Source organism: Herpailurus yagouaroundi, unplaced genomic scaffold (genome assembly GCF_014898765.1).
Source record: "Herpailurus yagouaroundi ecotype Mexico unplaced genomic scaffold, PumYag 188, whole genome shotgun sequence".
Classification (NCBI taxonomy): domain Eukaryota; kingdom Metazoa; phylum Chordata; class Mammalia; order Carnivora; family Felidae; genus Herpailurus; species Herpailurus yagouaroundi.
In genome coordinates, this window is record NW_024412419.1 from 30,537,533 (window position 1) to 30,563,569 (window position 26,037).

At 37.4% G+C, this 26,037-nt stretch overlaps 1 protein-coding gene across 1 annotated transcript in view; it reads right to left on the minus strand.

Annotated features, from left to right (window-relative positions):
* Positions 1-6,982: 6,982 nt before the first annotated feature.
* HEATR5B (HEAT repeat containing 5B) overlaps positions 6,983-26,037 on the minus strand; it is a 103,763-nt gene continuing 84,708 nt past the window's right edge. Inside the window, exons 31-36 of the mRNA XM_040496515.1 lie at positions 22,916-23,060; positions 21,460-21,726; positions 20,084-20,308; positions 13,704-13,855; positions 12,292-12,505; positions 6,983-7,898 (exon numbers count right to left, since the gene is read on the minus strand). Coding sequence (XP_040352449.1) covers positions 7,594-7,898; positions 12,292-12,505; positions 13,704-13,855; positions 20,084-20,308; positions 21,460-21,726; positions 22,916-23,060 — 1,308 coding nt within the window. The 3' untranslated portion in view covers positions 6,983-7,593. The remainder of the gene's footprint in view (positions 7,899-12,291; positions 12,506-13,703; positions 13,856-20,083; positions 20,309-21,459; positions 21,727-22,915; positions 23,061-26,037) is intronic.

Below are 26,037 nucleotides of genomic sequence, written 5' to 3' on the forward strand. Positions count from 1 at the left end.
CCAAATTGCCCATTTTATTCTCAGTTCCTCTTTATCACATGGCTTGGATACACCTTAGTCTGTCATTGCTCTTGATACGTGGCATCTGAAGCTGATCCTCTAACCCCAAGCCCAGGCCTCACACGCTGGGTCCTTCAGGGTACAGAGTAGGACTGTCACCTTTCTTGTTTTAGCTAGCATATTTTGACTAAAAACAGCCAAACTCTATTAAGTGTTTCTGCTAGCTTCATAATGATTTACAGTCAACTAGAATGCCATTTTTAAACAATGTCTAGGGAGGCAACTGGGTGGTTCAGTTGGTTGAGCATCTGACTCTTGATTTGGGCTTATGGCTCAGGTCACGACCTTGAAGTTTGTGGGATTGAGCCCCACGTCAGGCTCTGTGCTGTCAGCTGAGCTTGGGATTCTCTCTCCTTCTCTCTCTCTGCCCCTCCCCCCTCCCTCTCTCTCAAAACAAATAAACATTTTAAAAAATGTTTAGGTATAACCAAATAGTTGTGATTTAATGATACTCCCAGGTATATTCTCAACTCTGGAAAACAATGGCCCAGTTTCATATTCACATGTTATTTCAAAAGGCATCACTTTCTAAGATTCAGCAATGTGTATCAAAATTTAAAATCTGTCATCTTTTTATAACCCCTTTAAAAAGCAATCTATCCCAAGGAAATAATCTGTGAAGTTACATTTTTTAAAAGTCAAATGCAGCATTATTTAGAAAAATGTAAAAACTAGTACCCAGCATAGGTCAGTAGTGGTACAGCCACCATTAAGTAGCCATCAAAAAATGATGGTTACTAAATCTATCTCATTTTATTATTAGAGTGATTCCAAGGGGAAATGCTTATAAAATAAGTTGGCAAAAGCAAGATACAGCATTCCACTTCAGGATGATTACAAATGTAGAAGGAAATAGACTAAAATATCAACAGTATTGTCTCTGTGTGGTGAATTGTGATAAGTTTTCCCCAAAATTTAATGAATGCACATTTTTTAATTAAAATCAATTTAGAATAATGTATAAAATTATTTTCCTTTTTCCTCTTGAGTCTACTTTTATGCTCATTAGACAAGGTTGAAGTCCCACCCACCTCCCCCCTCCATTTTCTTCACAAATAAGAGAGGTATTTTCCTATACAAATGGAAATAAGTTGGAAAGAAGGAAGAGGTTTAAAGAAAGAATGAATAATCAAAGTTAGAAGTTGGAAAAGCCAAACAAACTCACTTAAATTTTCATGTATTCTTTTTTTTAATGTTGATTTATTTATTTTGAGAAAGGAGTGCACGCACACGCACCAGCTGGGGAGGGACAGAGAGAGAGAGAGAGAGAGAGAGGGAGAGGGAGAGAGAATCCCAAGCTGGCTCCACGTTGTCAACGCAGAGCCGGAGGCAGGGCTTGATCCCACCAACCATGAGATCCCGATCTGAACCCAAATCAAGAGCTGGTGGGCCGCTCAACTGACTGAGCCCCCCAGGTGCCCCTTCATGTATTATTTTGACTTGCATTGAAAGTTGGGGGGGTCGGGGTGGGGGAGAAGGGCAAACAGGGCATATGGATATGAGAAAAACGATGCCTGGAATGGAAACCCTGACTTCTAATGGTAAAAAGAGACAGGGAATTGTGAATAGGGGCCCAAGGCTGTAAACAAATGCTCTGGAAACAAAAGAAAAAACAGTTGTACTGTTATTTGTGCATGCATGGTCCTCACATGTTTGTTTAGTGATAGCACCAAGAACTTAGCTCAGGATGATTTTTCTAAATTGTGATTAAGACATGAAATTTTTAGGTAAAATTTTGTGAAGTCTGTCAATAATAATTTCATACGTTTTTACAAGTAGAAATAGATTCGTGATGATTAAATTAGGTTTTTGAAATAGTCCATGTGATGGAAAGCATTAAGGCAAGACATTTATTTATAGCTGGACTCTAGCCATTTCTGGCATGGACCTAAAAATTCCAATTAAGAAGGAAGAAAATGTGAGGTATAGTGATTCATACAAGTAAAGGTGTTTTTGAAAATTGTGCTAATTGCATACCTCATTCAGCATTGTTTGCGTAGAAGGAAATAATGGATATAAAAGTGCCTAGCACAGTGCCTGGAACACAATGGGAATGGCAACTCTTCTTGATAGTGATAATCTACAATATTTAACTGCTCTCTGGATTTAATGTATTTTATACTGTCTTACCATGATAGCTATTTTATATCCACTTAACAACTATTTATCAGACGAAACAATATTGTGTGCTAATATTAAAGGATCAGCCAAAGATTCCCTCTCTTGATAAAAATAAGCAGGATAAATATACAGACATACGTACTTTTTAGATATGCAAAAGATCATAGAGAGAATACCCAGTAAACTTTCCTCTCATTTTCTAGAGGAGGGAACTGAAGCCCCCAAGAGGTTAGGTTGTCCAAAGTTCTATCCCTAGTTGATGGCAGAACCTATTTGGAAAAGGGAAACCTGACTTCAAAGTTTTGTTCTCTCTCATTAGATTCAGAATCCAAATGGACAATATTAACAAGAACCTGGAAAGGAAATAGAAAATACTTTATTTCTTTTAATGTTAACAGTGCTCAAACTACGCTTCAGAAAGAATCCATTGGCTACCACGATGCTTCTCCTTTTAGCTTCCTGATACTGGATGTTTGTAAGCAAATAGATACAATTATTCAGGTTGAGAAGAAGCTCATGGATTGGGCAGTGAAACAAATTAATAAATATAATTCTTCAAACCAAACAGAGCTTCTTTTATAAATATTATCACAGAAACCTAGACGTTAGGTTGTAAGTGGCTCAGAAGAGTTTAGGGAAAGTATAAAGAAGAACTGGGGAGAGGGGGAAGGAAGGAAGATATTGAGGGAGAGAGGGAGGGAAAAAAGAATCATTGCCAATGCATGATGCAGCCTACCTCAAAGTAGGAAATGATGGGAAAAGTCTGGGAGGTACCAAGAACAGAAGAAAACAGCCAAGGCTGAAATAAACTTTATTCTCTACACATAGGTGAGTGAAAAGGGGTTATATGCGCCAGAAACAAGGGATTGAAGAACAGTCTGGCAGTTCCTTAAAAAGTTGTAGAGCTACCAATTCCACTTCTAGGTATATAGCCAAGAGAAATGAAAACACTTATGTCCACTCAAAAACTTGCACACAGTTGTTTGCAACAGTATTATTTACAATAGGCAAAAGGTGGCAACAGCCCAAGTGCCCATCAACTGATGAATGGATAAACAAAATGTGGTCTACGTGTAACGGAGTGTTATCCAGCCATAAAGAGGGATGAAGTACTGATGTGTGTTACCACGTGGAGGAAGCTTAAAAACATGAAGTCAAGGGAGGCGCCACATCCGGGTATCTCCGCCTTCGGCTCCTTAGCTGCGGCCCTTGCGTCCTTGTACCTTCCACTTGCAGAGGGGGCCATGTCATGAGGGGCCTGGGACCTGGAGTCCGGGGGCTTTGCGCATCCTGGCCATGTCCAAGGCAAAGATGTCGGGCATTGGGACTGGTTCGTCGCCACTGTCGCGATGCCCTTGGTGGGCAAACTCAGTCCCATCAGCCCTCCCACTTGGCACCGCTCGCTGCCCACAGGAGGGGAGGGGTGTGAATTTGGCGTGCCCCCTGCTAGCATGAGGCGAGATGCTGATCAGAACGGTGGAGGCGGGAGACACAATTGGGGACAGGGTTTGGGGACCTATGAAAGAGTGGCCTCTGGCCAGTCCACCAGCCACTGGCTCAGATGAAGTTTTCTTCCCAGTGCTGGGTGTGCTTAACAACCAAGTTCTAGCAAACGCTGTTGCACCTGACCCACGCTGAAGTAATCTTTCAGTACAGGAGAAAATTTTTTAAATCCTGAAGACAAATGTGTGTTCTTCAAGTTTCCGGATTCTCATTCGAGCTCTTACTGTTAGGAATAAGTATCACTTGTGCAAATTTCTGGACTCGCGCGTGTGTGTGTGTGTGTGTGTGTGTGTTTCACTTCCTTTTCTGTCTGAATAATGGGCTTTGGTGGGCCCTGGTCTGTGGGCACCAAGATGGGCATCTGGGGATGGGTCACCAAACCCTTGACAAAGGGACTCTTACCTCTTTCTTGCACACATGCCTGGCTCCTTCTTTCCCCAAGCCCCAAATTTGCAGCTAGAGGAGGTAGCCCATATAATGGTTCTGCCTTTGACAAGCTTTCTTATTTATGGACTTTTGCCAAAGACTGGTTGCAAAGAAGTTGTCCACCATCTTTCCCCCTTTTGTGGCAAAACTAGTAACAATAAGGGAGAAGATTGGACCAGTGGATGGAGAGCTTTTTCAGCTTTTGGAATTGCTGTAACCTGATGTCTGTTGCAACCATTTGCCACCTCTTTGGTTGTTTTTATAAAAACAAAAACAAAAACAAACAAAAACAAAAAACAAACAAAAAAAGCACCACGGAGTCAGTGAGGGCCACAGATTGGTGTTAATGAGGCATAAAGGTTGTTCCCTAAGGGAAGTGATCAAAACTATAGTGGAGCTACACCTTGCACAGGGGCTAGGTGCAAACTGTGTGTACCCAGAGTAGTTGGGATGTATTATGCTAGAAAGTTCCAAACCCCATGCGCCACAAGGACTTGCTCTCTTTGAGAGGCACCTGGGCATTGATTCCATTTCATTCTCATTCTGGATATATGTTTATTGGATAGTGTAGAGAGGAGGACCTTACACTCTATTTGTCATTTTTGCCCTCCCTCCCTTTAATGGCCCTGTGCTTCAGTTAATTGTGAGGAAGGTATAGCTCCTCTGTACATAGGTCATATTTTAGGAGCCAATGTAAGTGAATCACATGGGTTGTAATGGCTTTAGAATCATTTGTATTTGAGGGTCCTTCTAAAAAAAAAATTTTTTTTTTAATGTTTATTGTTGAGAGAGGGACAGAGCATTAGCAGGGGAGGGGCAGAGAGAGAGGGAGACACAGAATCCAAAGCAGGTTCCAGGCTCTGAGCTGTCAGCACAGAGCCCAATGTGGGGCTTGAGATGAGATCATGACCTGAACAGAAGTCGGACGCTTAACCGACTAAGGCACCCAGGCGCCCCCCTTTTTAAAAAAGATTATTTATTTTGAGAGCGACAGAGGCAGTGTGAGCTGGGGAGGGGCAGAGAGAGAGAGAGAGAGAGAGAGAGAGAGAGAATCCCAAGCAGGCTCTGTACCATCAGTGTAGAGTCCGATGTGGGGCTTGAACTCATGAACCATGAGATCATGACCTGAGCCAAAACTAAGAGTCAGACGCTTAACTGAGCCACCCAGGCACCCTGAGGGTCTTTATTTTGAGCCATGAATGTATAATTCATAGATGTACATCAGACCAACTTAAATAATCAGTCTTCTTTCATAGGTGGGCTTTTTCCACTAGAGCTAGGCTTATCCCCCAGTAAAGTTTTTTGAAGGCTAATAAACCCCCACCAAAACCAACAAAGAAAGAAACAACCGTTAAGTCAAGAAGCCAGTCACAAAAGACCCCATTCTATGATTTCATTTATATGAGATGTTCATAATAGGAGAATTGATGGAGACTGAAAGTAAATTTGTTGTAGTGACAGGCTAGGGAGAAATGGAAGGATTGTAGGGTGATTGCTAAAGGGCGTGAGGCTCTTTTTGGAGTAATGAAAATGTTCATAATTGATTGTAGGGATGGTTGTTGCACTACTCTGTGAACATATTAAACACCATTGAATTATACCTTTTATTTTTTAAAGTTTATTTATTTATTTAAAGTTTTTTTTTTTTTAAACGTTTACTTATTTTTGAGACAGAGAGAGACAGAGCATGAACGAGGGAGGGTCAGAGAGAGAGGGAGACACAGAAAATGAAACAGGCTCCAGGCTATGAGCTGCCAGCCCAGAGCCTGACGCGGGGCTCGAACTCACAGACGCGAGATCATGACCTGAGCTGAAGTTGGACACTCAACCGACTGAGCCACCCAGGCGCCCCTAAAGTTTATTTATTTTTGAAGGAGAGAGAGACAGAGAGAGAGAGAGAGAGAGAGAGAGAGAGTGAGTTGGGGAGGGGTAGACAGAGAGGGAGACCCAGAATCTGAAGCAGGTTCCAGGCTCCGAGCTGTCAGCACAGAGCCCGACGTTGGGCTTGAACTTAAGAGCTGTGAGATCATGACCTGAGCCAAAGTCAGACGCTTTAACCGACTGAGCCACCCAGGCGCCCCTCAATTATACCTTTTAAATGGTGAATTATATGGTGTCTGAATTACATCTCAATAAAACTGTTACCAAAAATATCTCCCCTGAAACAAGAATAACTTTGGAAAAGCAAGTTTGAGATGAAACAACAACCCTGTGGCCATAAAAGAAAGTAAGGAATGGGCAAACGCAAGCCCCCTCTAGAGGCCTAACAGACTGAATAAGGAAAGCCAGCAAGAAGATGGGAGCTGCCAGCTGGTGAGAGTATGCAAGCCAATAGAAGACCAGCCAATGAGAAACAGGTGTGCATCTGGAATATTCAAAAAGGTGACTTGCTGTTGCTACTGCAGTCTATGTGACACCTGCAGTCTATGCGACACCTGCAGTCCATGAGACACCTGCAGTCTATGCAACACCTGCAGTCCATGAGACACCTGCAGTCTATGCGACACCTGCAGTCTATGTGACACCTGCAGTCTATGTGACACCTGTAGTCTACGTAACACCGTCTGGTAAAACATGGTGTTTAATATTTGCTCAACACTGTGCAAATGTTCGTTTCATCAATTATCTATTTGATGCGGTAAAATTCCCATTGCACAAAAGACTGGCATAATCATAATTATGACTAATTCATTTTTGTATGCCCTGCAGCACTCAGCTTGAGGCCTTATAAGCAGCAGGCACTCAATAAATATTTGATGAACAAAAGTAACCATCATAGTCGGGGCTCAAGACTCTGCACTGTAATTATAAAACATAACCAAGGCCAAAGTTTTAGCCATCAAAAAAAAAAAACAAAACAAAACACAGAACATTATTCCACATTTGAAACATTTTAATGGACCTTTAAATGAGAGTTTTAATTCAGTTAACAATTAAACTACACACAAAGCATAATTTAGTAATCTAATATGAAAGTAAAAAGATCTATCAGAAAGGTAAGGACATTCTGAGAAATGCTAAGAAAATGGGATTTTATTCATATTATATATACACCGCAAAACAGATAATTTCCATTATTCTGGTTACTTCAAAATTTAAATTCTGCATGTTTTTCAATTAAATTTTTTCATGACAGATGCTGAATACTGACCTGTTTTTTCCTGACAATATCAATAGGCTGCCCAACTACATGATATAATTGTTTTTAGCATTTAAATTTAAGAGCCTATGGCTCAGTGTTTAAAAATAAATTAATTAACAAAAACAAAACATTATTAGGAGAAAAATGAAAGCACACCTACCACATGATAATAATCACTCCTTCAAAATCAGAAAGCAGCGGCATGAGCATTATTTTACTTGTCCTGCTTATCTGAGGCATACAATTCAAATGACGCAGAACCTATAGCTCGGAATGATACAGTTGCTATCGCTAATTAGGTGCCACTAGGTAGTATACATAAAAACAAATGGAATATCAAGTTAAAAAAAACTTGTTTTTAGCTTAATCGTTGGTGCAGAATGTACGGTCGGGGTTGGCTGTCTGGTAGCTGCTTTAGCTTTGCTGGCTTGGCTTGCCCGAACAGCAGTTTCCAAACGCACTTTCAACTCAGGCGCTGCTCCCATTACTGTCTTGAAAGCATGTGGATACAGAGGTCCAATATGCATTAAATTCTGGAGTGCAAACTCATGAAGATCTTTGGAAACTGTGCTTGCTGAGGCAAAGGAATTTTCATCCAGCAGATAGGAGATCAAAGTGGGAACTAAAAGGGCAAGTAACTGGACTCCTGTAAATAACAAAGATAAAGTCTGAAGATCATCCCGGGTCTGTCAATTACAATAAACTTTAATTTTAAAATTATGCAATTACCATGCTGGTCTCAATCATAATACAACATAAGCAAATACACATACACAATCTGTTTTAGACTCAACAATAACTCATAATTAATATCAAATATTTACTTAATGCTAAGCTATCTGGCTGAGACCAGATTTGTTACACTGTAAATCTTAGGTTTATATTAATTTGTTCTATTAAAAAAATTACTGCCTAAAAAGGTTAAAAAGGAACAAGCATTTTACAACTGCCATCTGGTGGAATGTATTCGGCTAGTAAGATTATGACATCTTTAAGGGTATTCCAGAATAGGGAGGTTCGAGTAGGAAACAGATACCTGAACAGCATCCAATTACTAACATTTAACTAAAACTAAGTATTTCTTTCTTTTTAAAATGGAAATATAACTCTCTCCCATTTCATTATCTCCCCAAACGCACAGTAAGTGAGGGAAAAGAATCTCACAAAAATAATGGAATATATAGAATTTAGGGTTAAAAACCAAGAATTTAGGGCTAAAGAGCAAGGATCTTTGTGTGTTTACTTCATGACTAGAACACACCTGGTGCATAGCAGGCATTCAGTAACTATTTGTTGAATGGATGAGCAAACACATAAACACCCTTTCTCTTGAAAACCACTCAGAGGTTCTTATCAATTGGATTTTTCCATGATAAAATTTCAGAAGAAAGAAGACAACAAGCTGATATTTTAAAAGTCCCAAGAATCCTCAAATAAGGTAGTTAGTTGAATGTTCCTCATACAGAATTTTAACATTACTGTTTAATAAGAACTTTCATAATGAACATATAATAGTAAATTATCAAATAAATATGAAATTATCTTCAGTACACTGTGCATACTAGAGCAGACAAGGCTTTCCACCATTACGTTGAAAAGCAAGGTTTGGTTTTAACACTTAATTAACTGGAAAAAATCTATTATAAATTATTTAAGTACCCATCAAGTATCTAGAAATATGCTAAGCATTCTAGGAAATATGTAATAATTCATCTATACTTAAAACTGTTATTGGGGCGCCTGGGTGGCGCAGTCGGTTAAGCGTCCGACTTCAGCCAGGTCACGATCTCGCGGTCCGTGAGTTCGAGCCCCGCGTCGGGCTCTGGGCTGATGGCTCAGAGCCTGGAGCCTGTTTCCGATTCTGTGTCTCCCTCTCTCTCTGCCCCTCCCCCGTTCATGCTCTGTCTCTCTCTGTCCCAAAAATAAATAAATGTTGAAAAAAAAAACTGTTATTACCTAGCTGAAAAGACTATACAGCACAGGGTGCGTGGGTGGATCAGTCAGTTGAACGTCTGATTCCGGACTTTAGTTCAGGTCATGATCTCACAGTTCCTGAGTTTGAGCCCCGCATAGGGCTCTGTGCTGACAGCACGGAGCCTGCTTGGGATTCTCTCTCTCTCCCTCTCTTTCTGTCCCTCCCCTGCTGGCACTCACCCTCTCTTTCAAATTAAACAAATGAACTTAAAAAAAAAAAAAAAAGAGTATACACTACACCAAACAAGTACAGAACTAAGTGCTAAAAATCTGTGGTTGGCATCTGAGATAGAATTCCTCAAAAAACTCACACAGCTGAGGAATACTTTAGGATTTTATACTTTTAGTGATTATCTTAAAATCTCAGGGCCATAGAATACGGTTGATCATAACTGCCAAAGAAATTGTATGAAGGGAGAGGTCAGAGAGGGCTGAGTAATCAGGCAACATTTCCCTAAAGAAATGAGATCTGACACAGGTTGAATCCATTTGTATAAGGAGAAAGAGGGGGAAGAAACGCACCCAAGAAAAGTGAAAACAGAATGCAGACTGTATAGAGATTAAAATAAGCTGAAGGAGAAAACTGGACTGGTCAGGTTAATGGGTACACATTAGGGAGTAGAATAAAAGTTTTGAGAACTGAGCAAGGATATTCGGACTTGAGGCAGTAATGCAAGAGGAAACTACTTACAGTTCTTAAACAAAGAAGAGGTAAAATTGTTCTAGGTAAAATTGATGGGGAATACTCTTAGGAAATTATTATAGTTATCTAGTTATGAGATGATTAGATATAAGAATAGGAAGTCAGAGTCTCTTGAATCCTAGAGAAGTTTCAAAAAAAGATAGGATAAGTTTTGAGTAATAGATTGGATAAAGATGAATAAGAATTAAGACTCAAATATAAATCCCATGTCTTTAGCTTGTAACCCTGGTCATGTCGGGTGAAAAAACTTCATTGTCTATTTCTGTAATGGATACTATCAAGTTAAAAACAAAAATTAGCATTTGGAACTGATGTGAAAAACATTGAGTGATAAAGCAAATTTAAAAGCTGAAAATTTACACTTTGGGTTTTATAGTACTGTATTTTCTATAACTATGTATTGTAGTATTAAGTATAACTTTATACTATATATTATATATGTAAATTGCTATATATTCTCATATTAAATATTAGTGAAATATCATCAACAATAAGTATTATAGTTTCTTCATTGTTTAAGATTGCTTCACTCAGATAACAGATGCTATGTACTACATCAAGACTTAAAAAATTTTTTCTTTAATGTTTATTTATTTTTGAGAGAGAGACAGAGACAGAGCACAAGAGGTGGAAGGGGGAGAGAAAGAGGGAGACACAAAATCTGAAGTAGGCTCCAGGCTCTGAGCTCGAACTCACAAACCATGAGATCATGAGCTGAGCTGAAGTCAGATGCTTAACTGACCAAGCCATCCAGGCACCCCTATACCAAGACTTTTAAGATGTACAATAAGACTGGTGTATAAGATCAATTTCTTTTTTCAGAGGCACCTGGGTGGCTCAGTCGGTTAAGCATCCAACTCTTGATTTCCACTCAGGTCATGATCTCACAGTTTGTGAGTTCGAGCCCCTAATTGGGCTCTGCACTGGCAATTTGGAGCCTGCTTGGGATTCTCTCTCGCTCTCTCTCTCTCTCTCTCTCTCCCCCTCCCCCACTTACTCAATCTCTGTCTCTTAAAATAAATAAATAAATAAAATAAAAAAAAACCTTTTTCTTCATAATCACCTTTACGTTTATCCTTTTTCACTATCATAGTTTTGGATTATTACTTAGAAAAATTTTTTTAGTGTTTATTTATTTTTGAGAGAGAGAGAGACAGAGTGTGAGAGGGGGAGGGTCAGAGAGAGAGGGAGACACAGAATCTGAAGCAGGCTCCAGGCTCTGAGCTGTCAGCACAGAGCCCAATGTGGGGCTCCAACCCACAGACTGTGAGATCATGACCTGAGCTGAAGTCAGATGCTTAACTGACTGAGCCCCTGGTTCCAGGTACCCCTGGATCATTACTTTATAGGGAAACTATAACAATAGCTTTTTCAAAATCTCTCCTATCTTCCCAATTTCCTGTAAAAATTCTTTTCAAGGGAAGAAGAAAAAACTTATGATAGAAAAAAATGGATATAATTGTTATCTGGAGCATAAACCAGCAATATATATTAAAAGCCTTAAAAATGTACATTTCCTTCAACCCAGTCATTTCACTTTAAGGAATTTGTCTGAGAAACAGAATAAAAAATCTGTACAAAGATACTTAGAATCCCAAAGAAAGATACAAAGAATCCCAAATGTGTACAAGGATACTTAGCTCAATTATTTATGATTTTGAAAAATTGGAACTAGCTTAATGTTCAATCATAAGGTACTAGTTTAAAAGGTATAGTCTTTCTGCAATAATTAAAAGTCCTATTTCTAAAGACAAATTTTAGATTGTGATGAAATCAAGGGAATAAAGAGTAGGTATTAAGCTAAGTCTGTGATTAAATTGATGTATGTATGTGGTAGCTTTTCATTAAATAAAAATAATTTTTAAATTTCAAAATTGGAAGGATTTTAGTAATGATGTGTGGTATTAATACTAATCTGATCATGTTTGTTATAAAGCTTTTGTACTTCTATTATGAACACAACAATAAATTATTTTTATAAATCTATTAAACATCCATAGTTTTCCTAGTTCTTTTTTTTTTTTTCCCTAGTTCTTAAAGAGTACATTCCTAGGAAAAAACATCAATGTGCTGTAATGCCATCAGTAATTTATTTTAACCTCTTGCTCATAAAAAAATGAATATAAATCAACTCAATACACTATATTATTAGCACCCTAAGAAAAATATTAAGCTTTCCGATAGTAACCACTCCTAGTAAACTTACTATTGCAATGGCCTGTGTCCAATATCTAATTATATATATATATATATACATATGTGTGTGTGTGTATATATATATATATATATATATATATATATATATATACACATATACATACAGTTCTTCATTTGAGACTTGGATTTTTATACAAATACTTACTGTTCTGTTCTTCCCCAAGAGCAACTAACGTTTCAAGAACTTTGATTCCTTCTTGAACAGCTAAAAGTTCTGTGCTACTGGCTGGTCTGTTTCTTTCAACAGCTTTCAGCTTTTCAACTACTATTGGAGCTAAGGAATGGATATAAGGAGTTGAAAGGGCACGATTGGAATGTTGGAAGACTGACAAGAGAAGCTGGTAACATTTGGCTTGAACCTATAGAAGAAAGTAATTTCATTAATTAACATGTGCAGTAGTTCTTGTTTGTGTACACTCACACTGCAACTTAATATAGGAAGAAAAGATATGACACTATAGGATGAAAATTAAAATGTAGGATGAATTAATGCCATTTCTATTTATAGAAATGAAGCTAAAATAACAAAATTGCCAATAAGCTAACTAAAAAAAAACTAACTTAAAAGAAATTAATCAAAAAAACATTCCTTATACGGTAACTGCCAAATTACCAAGCCTATATAATTTGTATATTTCAATAGCGTGGAAGATGCTAGAAACCAGGAATTCCAATTTCTGTTTTTAATTTTTTCTTTACTCGACAATTGTCCCTTCCACTTTAACCTAACATATTTAGTAAGGAAGGCGAATATCCAACTGATGTCAAACAATGCTATAAAAATACACTGGTAAGACACCTCACATTCATTTGAACTCCCTGGAAATAACTGCTTAGGACAACTTAAGTTTTTTAGGTCTCTAGAAAGTAAAATCTCATTGACTCCACTTTAGCTTAGAAATACTTCATATTACCATTTTAAAAAAAAAAGGAAGGAAGGAAGGCAGGATCAAAGGAAGGTCCATCACCATATGGGACAAATAGTGGAATAAAGCTGTTTCAGCACTTTGGTAGAAGAGAAGTTACCAGACCTTGCTGGACATAAATACTTGGGCAATATTTTTAAAATACAGATTTATGATTCAGGAAGACAGTAGCAGAGTTCTAGGAATCATGTTACTAAACTGATTTTTTTTTTTCTGATACGAAGCAGGTTTGAGAATCATTAGTTCAGACTTTGACACTGTGAAACCAAAAAAATTTATTTTCTAGAAAAACTAGTTTCCAATAGGTTCATCAAAACATGTAATAATACAAATTTATTTTTTAATGTTCTTGGTGCCATTAAGTAAACAGTGAAAAATATAATCGCAGACTCATGTAAAATTTCTACCAATATAAGTCAGAGTTAATAAAATATTTTAGACATTGGAGAATAAACATACACATAATGTGTCTCCTAGTGTTTAAACCCCGTGATCTTTTCCAGCTTTTCTATTTAAAAACCACATAGCAAATATTTAGGTTCTCATTTGATGTATTACCCCTTTTAGTGAACCAATCTGAAATATTATTGATAAAGTGGAATGTTTACCTCTATGTTTAAGTGTAACTTACCCATGGGTCACATGAATTCAATGCATTCTTAAATCTGTTCATGCAGCCATTCTGTAATGACTGGACTCCTATTATTTCACTACTAGCAGACCACAGGAAGAGTGCAATCGCTGTTAGCATGCTTACTTCATCAGGCATAAGCATGGAATCTTCTGAAATATATGAATAATATTAAAATATGTGAAAAATGAAAGCAATGTCTTGTTTCCAACATGCTTTGGAATTCCAAACATGAACAATAACCTTCTCTCCCCTAAAAGACATTTACAGCAGCATGTACCTCAATCTAATGCAGTTCATAAACAACTTTATGGATAGAACTCATCTACTACTAAGGAAACAGGGATACTTCCTGTATTTAAGGTTTTTTTCCTTGTTTTTCTGGATGATACAATATTAACTGAAAAAAAATCAGGCATAAATCCTAATAAGAACTCTACAAGGGTAAGCAAATTGGAATAGGAAAGATAACACTGTAATGTAAAATTACTTAAAAGTTACGTAACTTCCTTGTAGTTTAGACTGATCAACAATTTCCAAATACAGCTATTCCTTCAACAAAGCCAGGTGATTATAAGATATTCTAAGTAGTTTAAAAATCCAGAGTGTTCTTTGTTAGTGATATCACCTTTATATTCAGTAAATATGAAACCTTTAAGTTCTACACAACCATAATCAAAAAAAATCTCGTACAATTTCCTGAAGGCAGTATTCTCATAATTTTAAAGAACTTCTTGCTATTGCAACCATTTATTTGGGAATAGATATGACTTTAAACTAATGGAAATACAGTATGTTATTAGAAACACAGGAAATATATACATTTTTTCTGAAGAAAAGTACTATTAAACATATAAAATAAGAAAAAAAAACATAAAAGAAGAGACCTCAACTATTTTGTCATTATCATTTCTTCCACAGCTGAACTTACTAACATTCTTTACATATGAATTTGGACTAATTTGGAAATTGCAAATACTCTATAATCAGTAATTTATCAGGATTATGAATATATTTAATATGCTAACACTATCTCCTAATTAGGGTACCAGCATAAAATAGAATGTGCTACAAAAATAGTTAAGAAGCCCACTAACTTGAAGAAAAGGAAGAGATGTAAAATCTGAAGGATTCAGCCAATCTATAATAACCTAAGTCACAAATGTTAAAAACCTGAGAACTCCATCATAGGAATATTACTGTATTATTGTAGTAGGAATATTATTGAACAATCTCTAACTCAGAGTTTGTGACACTGCAAGCAATTTTTTGTTGGAAAATTAACACTTTATTTTAAAATTGCGACTTTAAGATTTGCTATCTAAATACCATTTCCTACTAAAAGAAACCAGGGCTTTTTTAGAGAAGTGACTAATTCCAGAACAGTAATAGGGAAAACATAAGGTAAGTCTGCCACATCTTGGTGCCAGAAAGTAAAAATGTGCTCAGGAAATAATGGAGATATGTCAAAATGACATTAATGGACCCACTGAACTAAAAAAAGAATCATAAGTCTGTACTGATAGTAATAAACAATAACCATATAAAAAATAACAAATGAAGGCAAAGAAAAAGCTCTTCCTTTCAGAGAAATGCCAGCTAATAAATGTAAAAGGAAGAAAACTAATGAAGAAGTTAGAAAATTATCATTTTGACATCATCACAGTAAGAACTGGTTCAGGTATAACAGATATTAAAACGACTGGGTATGGCACGCCTGGCTGGCTGGGTTGGTGGAGCATGTGACCCTTGATCTCAGGGTCATGAATTCAACGCCCGCACTGGGGGTAGGGCTTACTTAATAAACAAAAACAAAAACAAAAACAAAAACCATTGGGTAAAAGCTTGATGGGAAACAGATAATTGATAAAGTTTCAAAGTATCTCCCTACAAATTCCTTACTAATTGTAAAAGGGAAAAATGTAAACTTTATGGTGGAGAAATATGGCAGACAGCATCTTAATCAAGTTATTAAAGTTAAGACTCCTAATAATGGGGGGGCGGTGCCTGGGTGGCTCAGTCAGTTAAGCATCTGACTTTGGCTCAGGTCATGATCTCATGGTTCGTGAGTTCAAGCCCTGCATGGGGCTCTGTGCTGACAGCTGAGCGCCTGAAGCCTGCTTCGGATTCTGTGTCTCCATCTCTTTCTCTCTCTGCGTCTCCCCCACTCATGCTCATTCTCTGTCTCTTGCTCTCTCAAAAATAAACATTAAAAAGACTCCTAATAATGAGACGAAACACCATTATATGCCTCTTTACATGATGCACTGAGAAAGACCTAACAAAATCATACAGTATTCCTGCCAAAAAAACATAACCTGAATCTAAGCACAAGAAAAACACACACACACACACACACACACACACACACACACACACACACACTTCCAAACTGAAAAACAATCTATAAAATAGATGGTCTGCACTTTTAAAGGACAATATCATGAAAGATAAAGAAAAGCTGAGAGAGACTGACTCAGATTAAAGAAGACTAAAGCATTAAGACAAGTACAATGCGTGATCTTGGACTGTATCAAAAAGAAAAAGAAAAAACTTCTATTCAAGTCATTACTAGGACAACTGGTAAATTTGAATATGAATAACAATAGCATTATATCAGTGTTAAATTGCTTACATGTGATAATTCTTCTGTGGTTATGTAAGAAAATGTTCTTGTTCTTAGAATAGCCATAAAGCATTTAGTAGTAAAGAGTCATGATGACTTCAGTGTATTCTCAAATGGCTCAGCATAATTAACAACGATAATATTAACAATAACATGTGGATTATAGAGTAATAAGATACGTGGCAAAATGTTAACAGCTGGTGAATTGAGGAGAAGAGTATACTGTAGTTAACTATGTTTTTCTTGTAACTTTTAAAAAGTTTGAAATCTATTCAAAATTGAAGTTTTTAGGGGCGCCTGGGTGGCGCAGTCGGTTAAGCGTCTGACTTCAGCCAGGTCACGATCTGGCGGTCCGTGAGTTCGAGCCCCGCGTCGGGCTCTGGGCTGATGGCTCAGAGCCTGGAGCCTGTTTCCGATTCTGTGTCTCCCTCTCTCTCTGCCCCTCCCCCGTTCATGCTCTGTCTCTCTCTGTCCCAAAAATAAATAAAAAACATTGAAAAAAAATTAAAAAAAACAAAAACAAAAACAAAATTGAAGTTTTTAGAAATGAAAAAAAAACTGCAGCAATATTAAGAGTATACACTACATCCAAGGAGATTTCTATTCATGGGTGTATGTGTTCACATACATACATATGTACATTTTTTCTAAGTGGAAGTCTCAGATTTTATACTAGGAAATATGATTTCTATAATAAAAATTCTCAATTACGAAACTTTTCTTGTAAAGCAAGGGATTCTGCTTGCCTTGCTTACATATACTATACATATATTATACACAGTGGTACTTGCGGCCTTGATCCCATTTTCATATTGACCATCTCCTAAGAGTTCAGTTCTGGACAGAATATCTTAGGCAAGTTCATTCTTTTATCATACTTTTGAATTAATTTAATATTACTAGACTGATAAAATATCAAAACCTTCCCTTGTAACTGACAATTTAAAAAACATGATTATTGACTACGGAACTGCCCCGTGAAAATTAAAACAATATTTAGATTTTTAAACAAATTCTTAACTATTTATCTTGTTACTCATATCTATTTATGTACTTACACATATATACATACACATACATATATAAATATGGTATTTAACATTTCTTTAGTTGGTTATAAACATTCACTCAAGATACAGCTAAAATAGTTCCAGTAGCACTAATAAAACTAATTGAAGTTTTCCTTTCCAAATACATTTTTAAAAATTCAGATAATAAAAATAACACAAGGTCATTGTTTAACATATAAAAATGGTCTAGGGAAGGAAATAAAAGTAATTCTACCATCAAGTGACAGTTTAATTTCTAGGTACTGTTTTAAATCCTTCTGGTCTGCGTTCTTTTTGTATGTATTTATAAATATGATTTTAATAGATATAATGGATATATAATCCAAATTAATATATAATCATGTATTTTATATTTTTTCCCACTGCCAGGTAATTATATTTATCACATATTTTCACTATTGTAAAATAGACTGTGATAAATAACCTTGAACATAATGAATCCTTGAAAACGCTTTGTACATTCTATAGAATTGATTCCCTAAAAGTTTAAACCATTTTAAACTCCCTTCAGCAAAGTATGAAAATGTTCTACAGGTACCAATGCCAACTGTACAATCACATTTAAAAGAAAAATCAACCTTACAAGAAAAATTTGCTATTACTTCATTTTTGTTCATATTTCTTTGCTTATTAATGTGGTTGATTTTTTTTTTATATGCTTGGTGGTCATCTCTACTTTTCACTAATGTGTGTTCTTTCCCCTTCTATTGGGTGTTAAATGTTTATCTTACAAGACTTCTTTGTATATTAATGATATTAACACTAACATAAATATTGTTGTCAGTTTTTCAGCTGTCTTTTTTTTCAGCTACCTTTTAATGTAAGAGGTTTTGACAGGTAGAAGTTACTCTATAGCCTAGTATGTTGATATTTACCTCTGTGATATTTTCCGTTCTTACACACTCTGTTGCCATCCTTACATAAAAGTTGTACATGTATTTTCTGTAACTATTTTTAAAATGTTATATTATCATTTTAATTTATCTGGTATTTATTTTGAGTCATGATCTAAGGTGAGGGCCTAACTGGAACTGATATCTCAAACAGCTACCTGACACAAACCATTTGAAGGATAATGAATGGTCTTTATCATGTATTATATTCTCATGTGCATAAATGTCTGTTTTAAAGCAATTTGTGTGTTTCGTTGTGCTGTCTGTTAATTCATGGGCCTGCTCCACAGTTTTAATGTGGAAATGCGTGAAAGGTGACATGGCAAATTTTAATACGTGAAACGTGACATGGCAAATCTTTATTATTCTTTGTCTTCCGTCTTTGTTTCTGTCTTTACAACAGAAATAAAATGAAAGAAAAAGTCAAACACAGAATAGAAATGAACAAAAGTGCAAATAAGCATTTCCCTCAAAATTAAACACAAGCATGAAGAATGCTTATTATACTCACTAGGAAAATGGGAAATGCACATTAAAACAAGACAGTACATTTTACCCATCAGATAGCAAAATTTAAAAGTCTGAAATACCAAGTCTTGGTGAGGACATGGAGAAACAGAGATTATCATCCACTGCTGGTGGGTGTTTAAATTCACATGGTTACTTTGGAGAGCAATTTGGCCAGGTCTGATAAAATTAAAATTAAAATATGTCATCAATTCCATCTCTAGCGGTGTACCCCAGAAAATCACATAGCACAAGTGTGTGAACAATTTATAAAGATATTCATGGCAGCAATTTTTATAATAGGGAAAAATCTGAAACAGCAGAAATATCAGTTGACAGGGAATGAATAATAACTGAAAAATTCATGTGATGGAAACTATATAGAAGTTATATAGAAGGAATAAGTGAGAATTTTATATGTACACATTAATAGCTCCAAAAAACCTTACTCTTGAGTGAGAACGTAATGGCAGAATGACATGCTGTGACATTACTTATGTCGATTGAAAAACACAAAAGAGGGGCACCTGGATGGCTCAAGTCGGTTGGGCGTCCGACTTCAGCTCAGGTCATGATCTCACATCCCGTGAGTCGGGCTCTGTGCTGACAGCTCAGAGCCTGGAGCCTGCTTCAGATTCTGTGTCTCCCTCTCTCTCTGCCCCTGCCCTGCTCATGCTCTGTCTCTCTCTATCTCAAAAATAAATAAAAACATTAAAAAAATTTAAAAACACAAAAATACTATATATTGCGCATGGTTATTTATCTCATTTTATATATAACCCATGTATACATTTCTTAATATATATATTTATTTTTATTATTTATTAATAAGGACCTATATTTATTAGTACAAAAAGTATATTTACATATAAAAATATTTCTGGAATGAAATATATCTAAATCAAGGCTGTGGTTTCATTTGAGGATAAGCTTGGTGAGTGACAGATACTTCAACTTTCTCTATTTTATTATATTTATTTTAAAAAATGGAAGCAAAAAAATATTTTAACACATATCAATTTGATTCTGAGTATGTTTTCTGAAATTTTGTGTCCTTTTTGGCCTGGGGAACCTCCAACATGTATTTAAGTGCTACGACAAGGACATTTACAGTCAATATCCAAATATCCAGAAAGGGGTACTAACATTCCTATCTAACATGACTACAAGACATCTCTGAGTTGCTTCGGTGTTCTATAGCACTTTTCTGATAAGCTCATTCAACTACTTATTGGCATACAGATATCCCAATACATTATGGATTTTAAGCCCTGTTTAGGTTACCTGGCTGAGAATATTCCAGGATGCATGCAAGAGTGCTGCGAATTAGAGCTGTCCACTGTTTCTGAGTGTCCTCCGTCTTGGCCATCGAGAGTGTCACGATGCTTTTAATCCCTTGAAGAGCTGCACTGACTGGTGGAGGAACCTGATTATCTGCCGATTTTATTGCTGTGTCTTTCAATATTCTTGCAATTAAAAACAGAATTGTGGGCAGGATTGTCATACATCCTGAATTGAAAACAAATCAGATTACCTCATAACTACTCAGTTCTCATATTACAGTTCTTCCAATTGTTTTCACATTTGATTGTGGTTTAATATTATTTTTTTTTCCTTGTTGTTTTACAAAATGTGCTGCATTCCTATTACTTAACTCAATGTTAAAAAAGAAAATGAGAAAGTGGCAAGTTATTTCAAAGAAGACAATATTTTCTTTCTTATTCTGGCTAGCCTTATTTTTATTATTTCCAGTATTTCATCTAATCATGCCCTTCAAAATGAAAATGAGAAAGGAAGATAGAGAACCAGAAGGGAAGCACTACCATATCCTTTGAGAAGCATCTGAGTAACTTATTGAATCATGTAACAATTCTAAGACATGTAATCAATCTTCAGTGTATTCAAGTCAGCCTTAACCATGCTGGGAAAAATGATGAAAAGACTATATGGGTAAGCAAAGAAGAAATGAAAAAAAATCCAGAATTTCTAGCTAAAAGAACTCGAAGGTCATTGAATTCAAACTCCCACCTCGGGGAAGATGCCCCTCACCACGTTTCCATGCAGCCATCGTAGCTGGCCTGCAAAGCCCCAGCAATAGAGAATTCATTATTTTTACATCCACAGGCTTGCATTGAGCTGAAATTTGCCTTTATATCTCCTGATACTATTTCTCCTATTTCTCCCTCCTAGATAAGTAGAGGGAAAGTCTAAGTTTCCATCTGGTATTTTTCAGGTATCTGCAGACAGCTATAATCTGTGCAGCTATAATTTCTCTAGTTATTCCTTACAGTTGGTTGTCACAGTCATCTGACGTTTAGTAGTGTGTCAGTGTTACTCAAAAGTGGCAACTAGACCAGAAACTAACAGGTTTAGTCGTCCCGCCTTATGTCTATCCACTAACATTCAGTGTCTTGCTTCAAGCTGTGCTTCTATCTCTTTGCTGGTTTGTCTGAAATATATCTGAAGAGCATCTTGAGTTTTTGGTTTTTTAAATCCTTAACCTTTATAGGCTCCAAAAGGTAAACGTCATAAAAGACTGACTTCTTTCATACTTGAGATTTAAGAGGGAAAATAAGTCATAACAGCACTTAAAAACAAAAGAAGGCTCATCTTTGTCTACTGCAATATAATGCATTTGCAAATAGTGTTCAGTACTGTACCAGCAGGCGAGCAAAGGGACGGTAAGTCAGACAGTATGGTAACTGTGGCTGCCACCAGACGAGCACTTTCTTCTGACAGTCGAGTTTTAGTGGCTACGTGACTGGGGGAGTCGGACATCTTGGTACTGAGATGTGGCATATGTCGCACTAAAATGAACATCAACAGCTCCATAGTTGCAAACACAAGAGATTTTCCAGGAACAAGGCCACCGCTGTCACCTCCTTCTCCTACTACAGGACAGGGTTCTTTTTCCATATCATCTTCATCTTGGGGGGAAAAATGGGTAAAATTTCCAGCAAAAAAAAAAAAAAAAAAAAAATAGCACAGAGTAGATAAAACTACGCAATAAGTATATTTGAGAAATTCTTTCAAAAGAATTTATAACTGAATGTCTAACTGATAGCACATGTCTTTCAGAATAATTCTCTGCCTTCCTAGAATTCTGTTTATTGACCTCTCCTTAAAGGTAAAGGACAATTCAGGGGTGCCTGGGTGGCTCAGTCGGTTAAGCGTCCGACTTCAGCTCAGGTCACGATCTCGCGGTCCGTGAGTTCGAGTGAGTTCGAGCCCCGCGTCGGGCTCTGGGCTGATGGCTCAGAGCCTGGAGCCTTCTTCTGATTCTGTGTCTCCCTCTCTCTCTGCCCCTCCCCCGTTCATGCTCGGTCTCTCTCCGTCTCAAAAATAAATAAAAAAACGTTAAAAAATTTTTTTCAAAAGGTAAAGGACAATTCATTTTTGACTTCAAAAATTCTTATTAGGTATTTTTATTTGGAATGTATTTCATATTACGAGTAACATACGTTAGATTGAACCATATCAACTTGACACTTTTGAAGGTGAGAAATAGCTATCAGCAATTTCCTTTGGGTTTTTTGTTTATTTTTTTTATTTTTTTATTTTATTTTTTTAACATTTATTTATTTTTGAGACAGAGAGAGTCAGAGCATGAGCAAGGGAGGGTCAGAGAGAGACGGAGACACAGAATCCGAAACAGGCTCCAGGCTCTGAGCTGTCAGCCCAGAGCCTGATGTGGGGCTTGAACTCACAGACCACGAGATCATGACCTGAGCCGAAGTTGGACGCCCAACCGACTGAGCCACCCAGGCGCCCCTGTTTAGTATTTTTAGAGAGAGAGCACAAGCAGGGCAGAGGGAGTGGGAGAGAGAGACTCTTAAACAGGCTCCACACGCAGCACGGAGCCCGACAGGGCTCAATGCCACAACCCTGGAATCATAACCGAGCTGAAACCAAGAGTCAGGTGCTCAACTGAGTGAGCCACTCAGGTGCCCCTCATTTGTCTCTTTCTAATTAAAGCAAAATCAACTGCAAATCTTCTATATATATGGTTAAAATTTTTGATTAAAATTTTTATTAAAAACTTGCTGGCATTGATACTTAAAATGTCAGAGTACAAATAAGATATATTTCAAAGTTAGCATAATTTCTAGTACTTACTTAGAGTGTTTCTTTTTTCTTGCAAATAATCCTGAGCAGCTCTTACTATCTGTTGTACAACTCCAGTAACCAGCAGTTGGACAGATGGGGGGTTCCAGGTCAGCAGGAGGCGGTGCAAAACACTCAGCAACTCTACGCCAATCAGCTATTATAAATTAATTCAGGTAAACTTAATTTATCTTAATTTCAAAGGATAAATTTAGGTTATTAAAATCTAAGAAAATATGCGTGTAAAAATAAAGTCGGTAACTAAAGTTAACATTTATGACTACGCAACAAATAAGAAAATTATAACAATCTTGAGAAATGGTCATATTGTATCCCAACACCTTTTCAGTCAACAAATTATTTTTCCGTTTAAATAATGTTTATATTAAAAAAATGATCATTCTCCTATTTCTTGTCTCCATTTGAACTAAATGGCATTGCTAAAGTACAATGCCACTAAATATATGATTTCCAATCCTAGCTGAGCACCAGGAGTTGTCTGCCAGGGATTCTAAGCCCTTCTAGTAAGTCCCTGTCCAATTCATCTCAGCAATTATTACAAACTTTCACCACTCATTTTTTTTTTTAATTTTTTTTTCAACGTTTTTATTTATTTTTGGGACAGAGAGAGACAGAGCATGAACGGGGGAGGGGCAGAGAGAGAGGGAGACACAGAATCGGAAACAGGCTCCAGGCTCCGAACCATCAGCCCAGAGCCTGACGCGGGGCTCGAACTCACGGACCGCGAGATCGTGACCTGGCTGAAGTCGGACGCTTAACCGACTGCGCCACCCAGGCGCCCCTCACCACTCATTTTAAGCTTCTTACAATCTTCCACATCAAACCCATCCAATGACCCTGCCTCAGATTTCAAAGGGGAAAAAAAAACACTTAACTATAACCAAAGCCACCTTTGCCTTTTTCCTTAAGACTAAGTATCCAGGCTCTACCCAAGGCTGGTTCATCTTTCCTCATTTGCTTCCTATCCTATCCTATTTGACCTCCCAAGGGTTCTTCAAGGACCTTGATTGTACTTCATATATCATCAACCTCTCTCCCTCTGGTTAGGCTCTTCTCCCCAGTTTAAGGAAAACACTCAAGTCTTTCCTGTCTAATTCGCCCTCCTCCCCTGAACCCAGTCAGATCCTTCTCTCTTGCCTCTATGTCCTTTCTATCTCTTCCTCTGTTCCCAGCCTAGATAGATGCTTCCACTTCCTTCACCCTCTCATTTACTCCTCACTCTTCCACTGTCTGGCTCTGCCCAAAGTCACCAGTAACCTCCTTGGGACTCTCTTATGTCCTTATATACTGGATCCTGTTTCTTCTGAGACTTGTCTATCTCTGAAACTCTCTCTTGCCCTAGTAACTCTGTTCTTAGTTCTCCTCCTACCACTATAGTGATCTCCACTGTTGACTTACTTCCCTCATCTCCATCCTTATTTGCTATTTATCCCTCAGGCTCCAGTCTTGGCCCTCTTTTCTTCTTCCTTTGTTCAGTTTCCTAGGCCAGTGTAATTCATCACTTCTTTGGAATTGTGAAAAGAGCCTCTTAATTTGGTCACCCTGCCTCCCTTATCATCTCTTACAGACCAATCTCTACGAGACTGATGAAAGTGATCAAATCAATATCTACCATATTCTTAAATATAAGTTTAATCATGTCATTCCTCTATTTTAACATTAATTTTTTTTAATATTTATTTTTGAAAGAGAGACAGAGACAGAGAGGGGAGAGCAAGCATGAGCAGAGGAGGGGCAGAGAGAGAGAGGAAGCCACAGAATCTGAAGCAGACTCCCTCCAAGCTGTCAGCACAGAGCCGAACATGGGGTTCAAACCCATGAACTGCAAGATCATGCTCTGAGCTGAAGTCGGATGCTTAACCGATTGAGCCACCCAGGTGCCCCTATTTTAACATTTTTAATGATTCCTTACCACTTTCAAGATAGATTTTAAATGCTTTAACATGCCATAAAGGAATCTTCATGAGCTGGCCTTTTCCCCATTGTCCAGCCTCATCTAACAACCCCCACATGCTCCTTTTGCCTTGGCTATAGTAAATGATAGTAGTGTCCTTGAACTGGTCCTGTTCTTCATACCTTCTTGTCTTTGTATCTGCTTCTCTCTTGGAGAGGAAAACCCATTCCTCTTGTGCTGCCTCACTAATAACTCTTTTAAGATGTAATCCAACCATCATCTCCTTTGACAACCCAATCTTTATTTTCCTTGATAATGTCAGCACTCCTCCCCTCTGTCCTCATCAGACCGTTACATCCGCTAGCTCAGCACTTATCATATTGTACTGGTCTCTTAATCCAGGTGCAGTGAAACCATTTTTGATACCTATAGCCTCAAAATGTGTCTGATGCCAGGACAGGCACAGAGTAAAAGTTGTTGGGTGAATGAATACAATTTTTGAGTCAATGTACTCTGATGATATTGAAATCATAGGAACCAACTCAGGAGAGAAAAAAAACAAAACCCATCCAAGTGTAAAGCAGTGCTTGAATAAACAAAACACTATTATGTGCAAAAAACAGCTAGGTAGTTAGGTGTGGGACAAATTATGTTAACACCCAAATTACTGAGTGTAAATATAGTATTCCCTTTTCATTCACTGATTGAATTGTATATGTGTGACTATTTGAAGACAACCCTGAAGTTTCTTGCAGTAATCTGTAGTACAGCTGAGGAATAGCTTCAGGATGCAAGGCTGGGGTGCAATGAATATATAATGAAATGACAGTAACTTTGTTTTTTATCTGTTAGTTTGTGGTTTATAGAAAATTACCCCACATGGTAATGATGGCAACCAAAAAGATGTTTCTTATGAAAAGAAAATAAATTTTTTTAATGTTTTTATTTTATTTTTGAGAGAGAGAGACAGACAGACAGACAGAGCACGAGCAGGGGAGGGGCAGAGAGAGAGAGAGAGAGGGAGACACAGAATCCGAAGCAGGCTCCAGGCTCCAGTTGTCAGCACAGAGCCTGATGCGGGGCTGCAACCTATCAACCATGAGATCATGACCTGAGCTGAAGTCGGACGCTTAACAGACTGAGCCACCCAGGTGCCCCCAGGGAAAGAATTTCGAATTAAAAAGAAGAGTAACAAATCTGCTGGTAGCTTGCTTCTGGA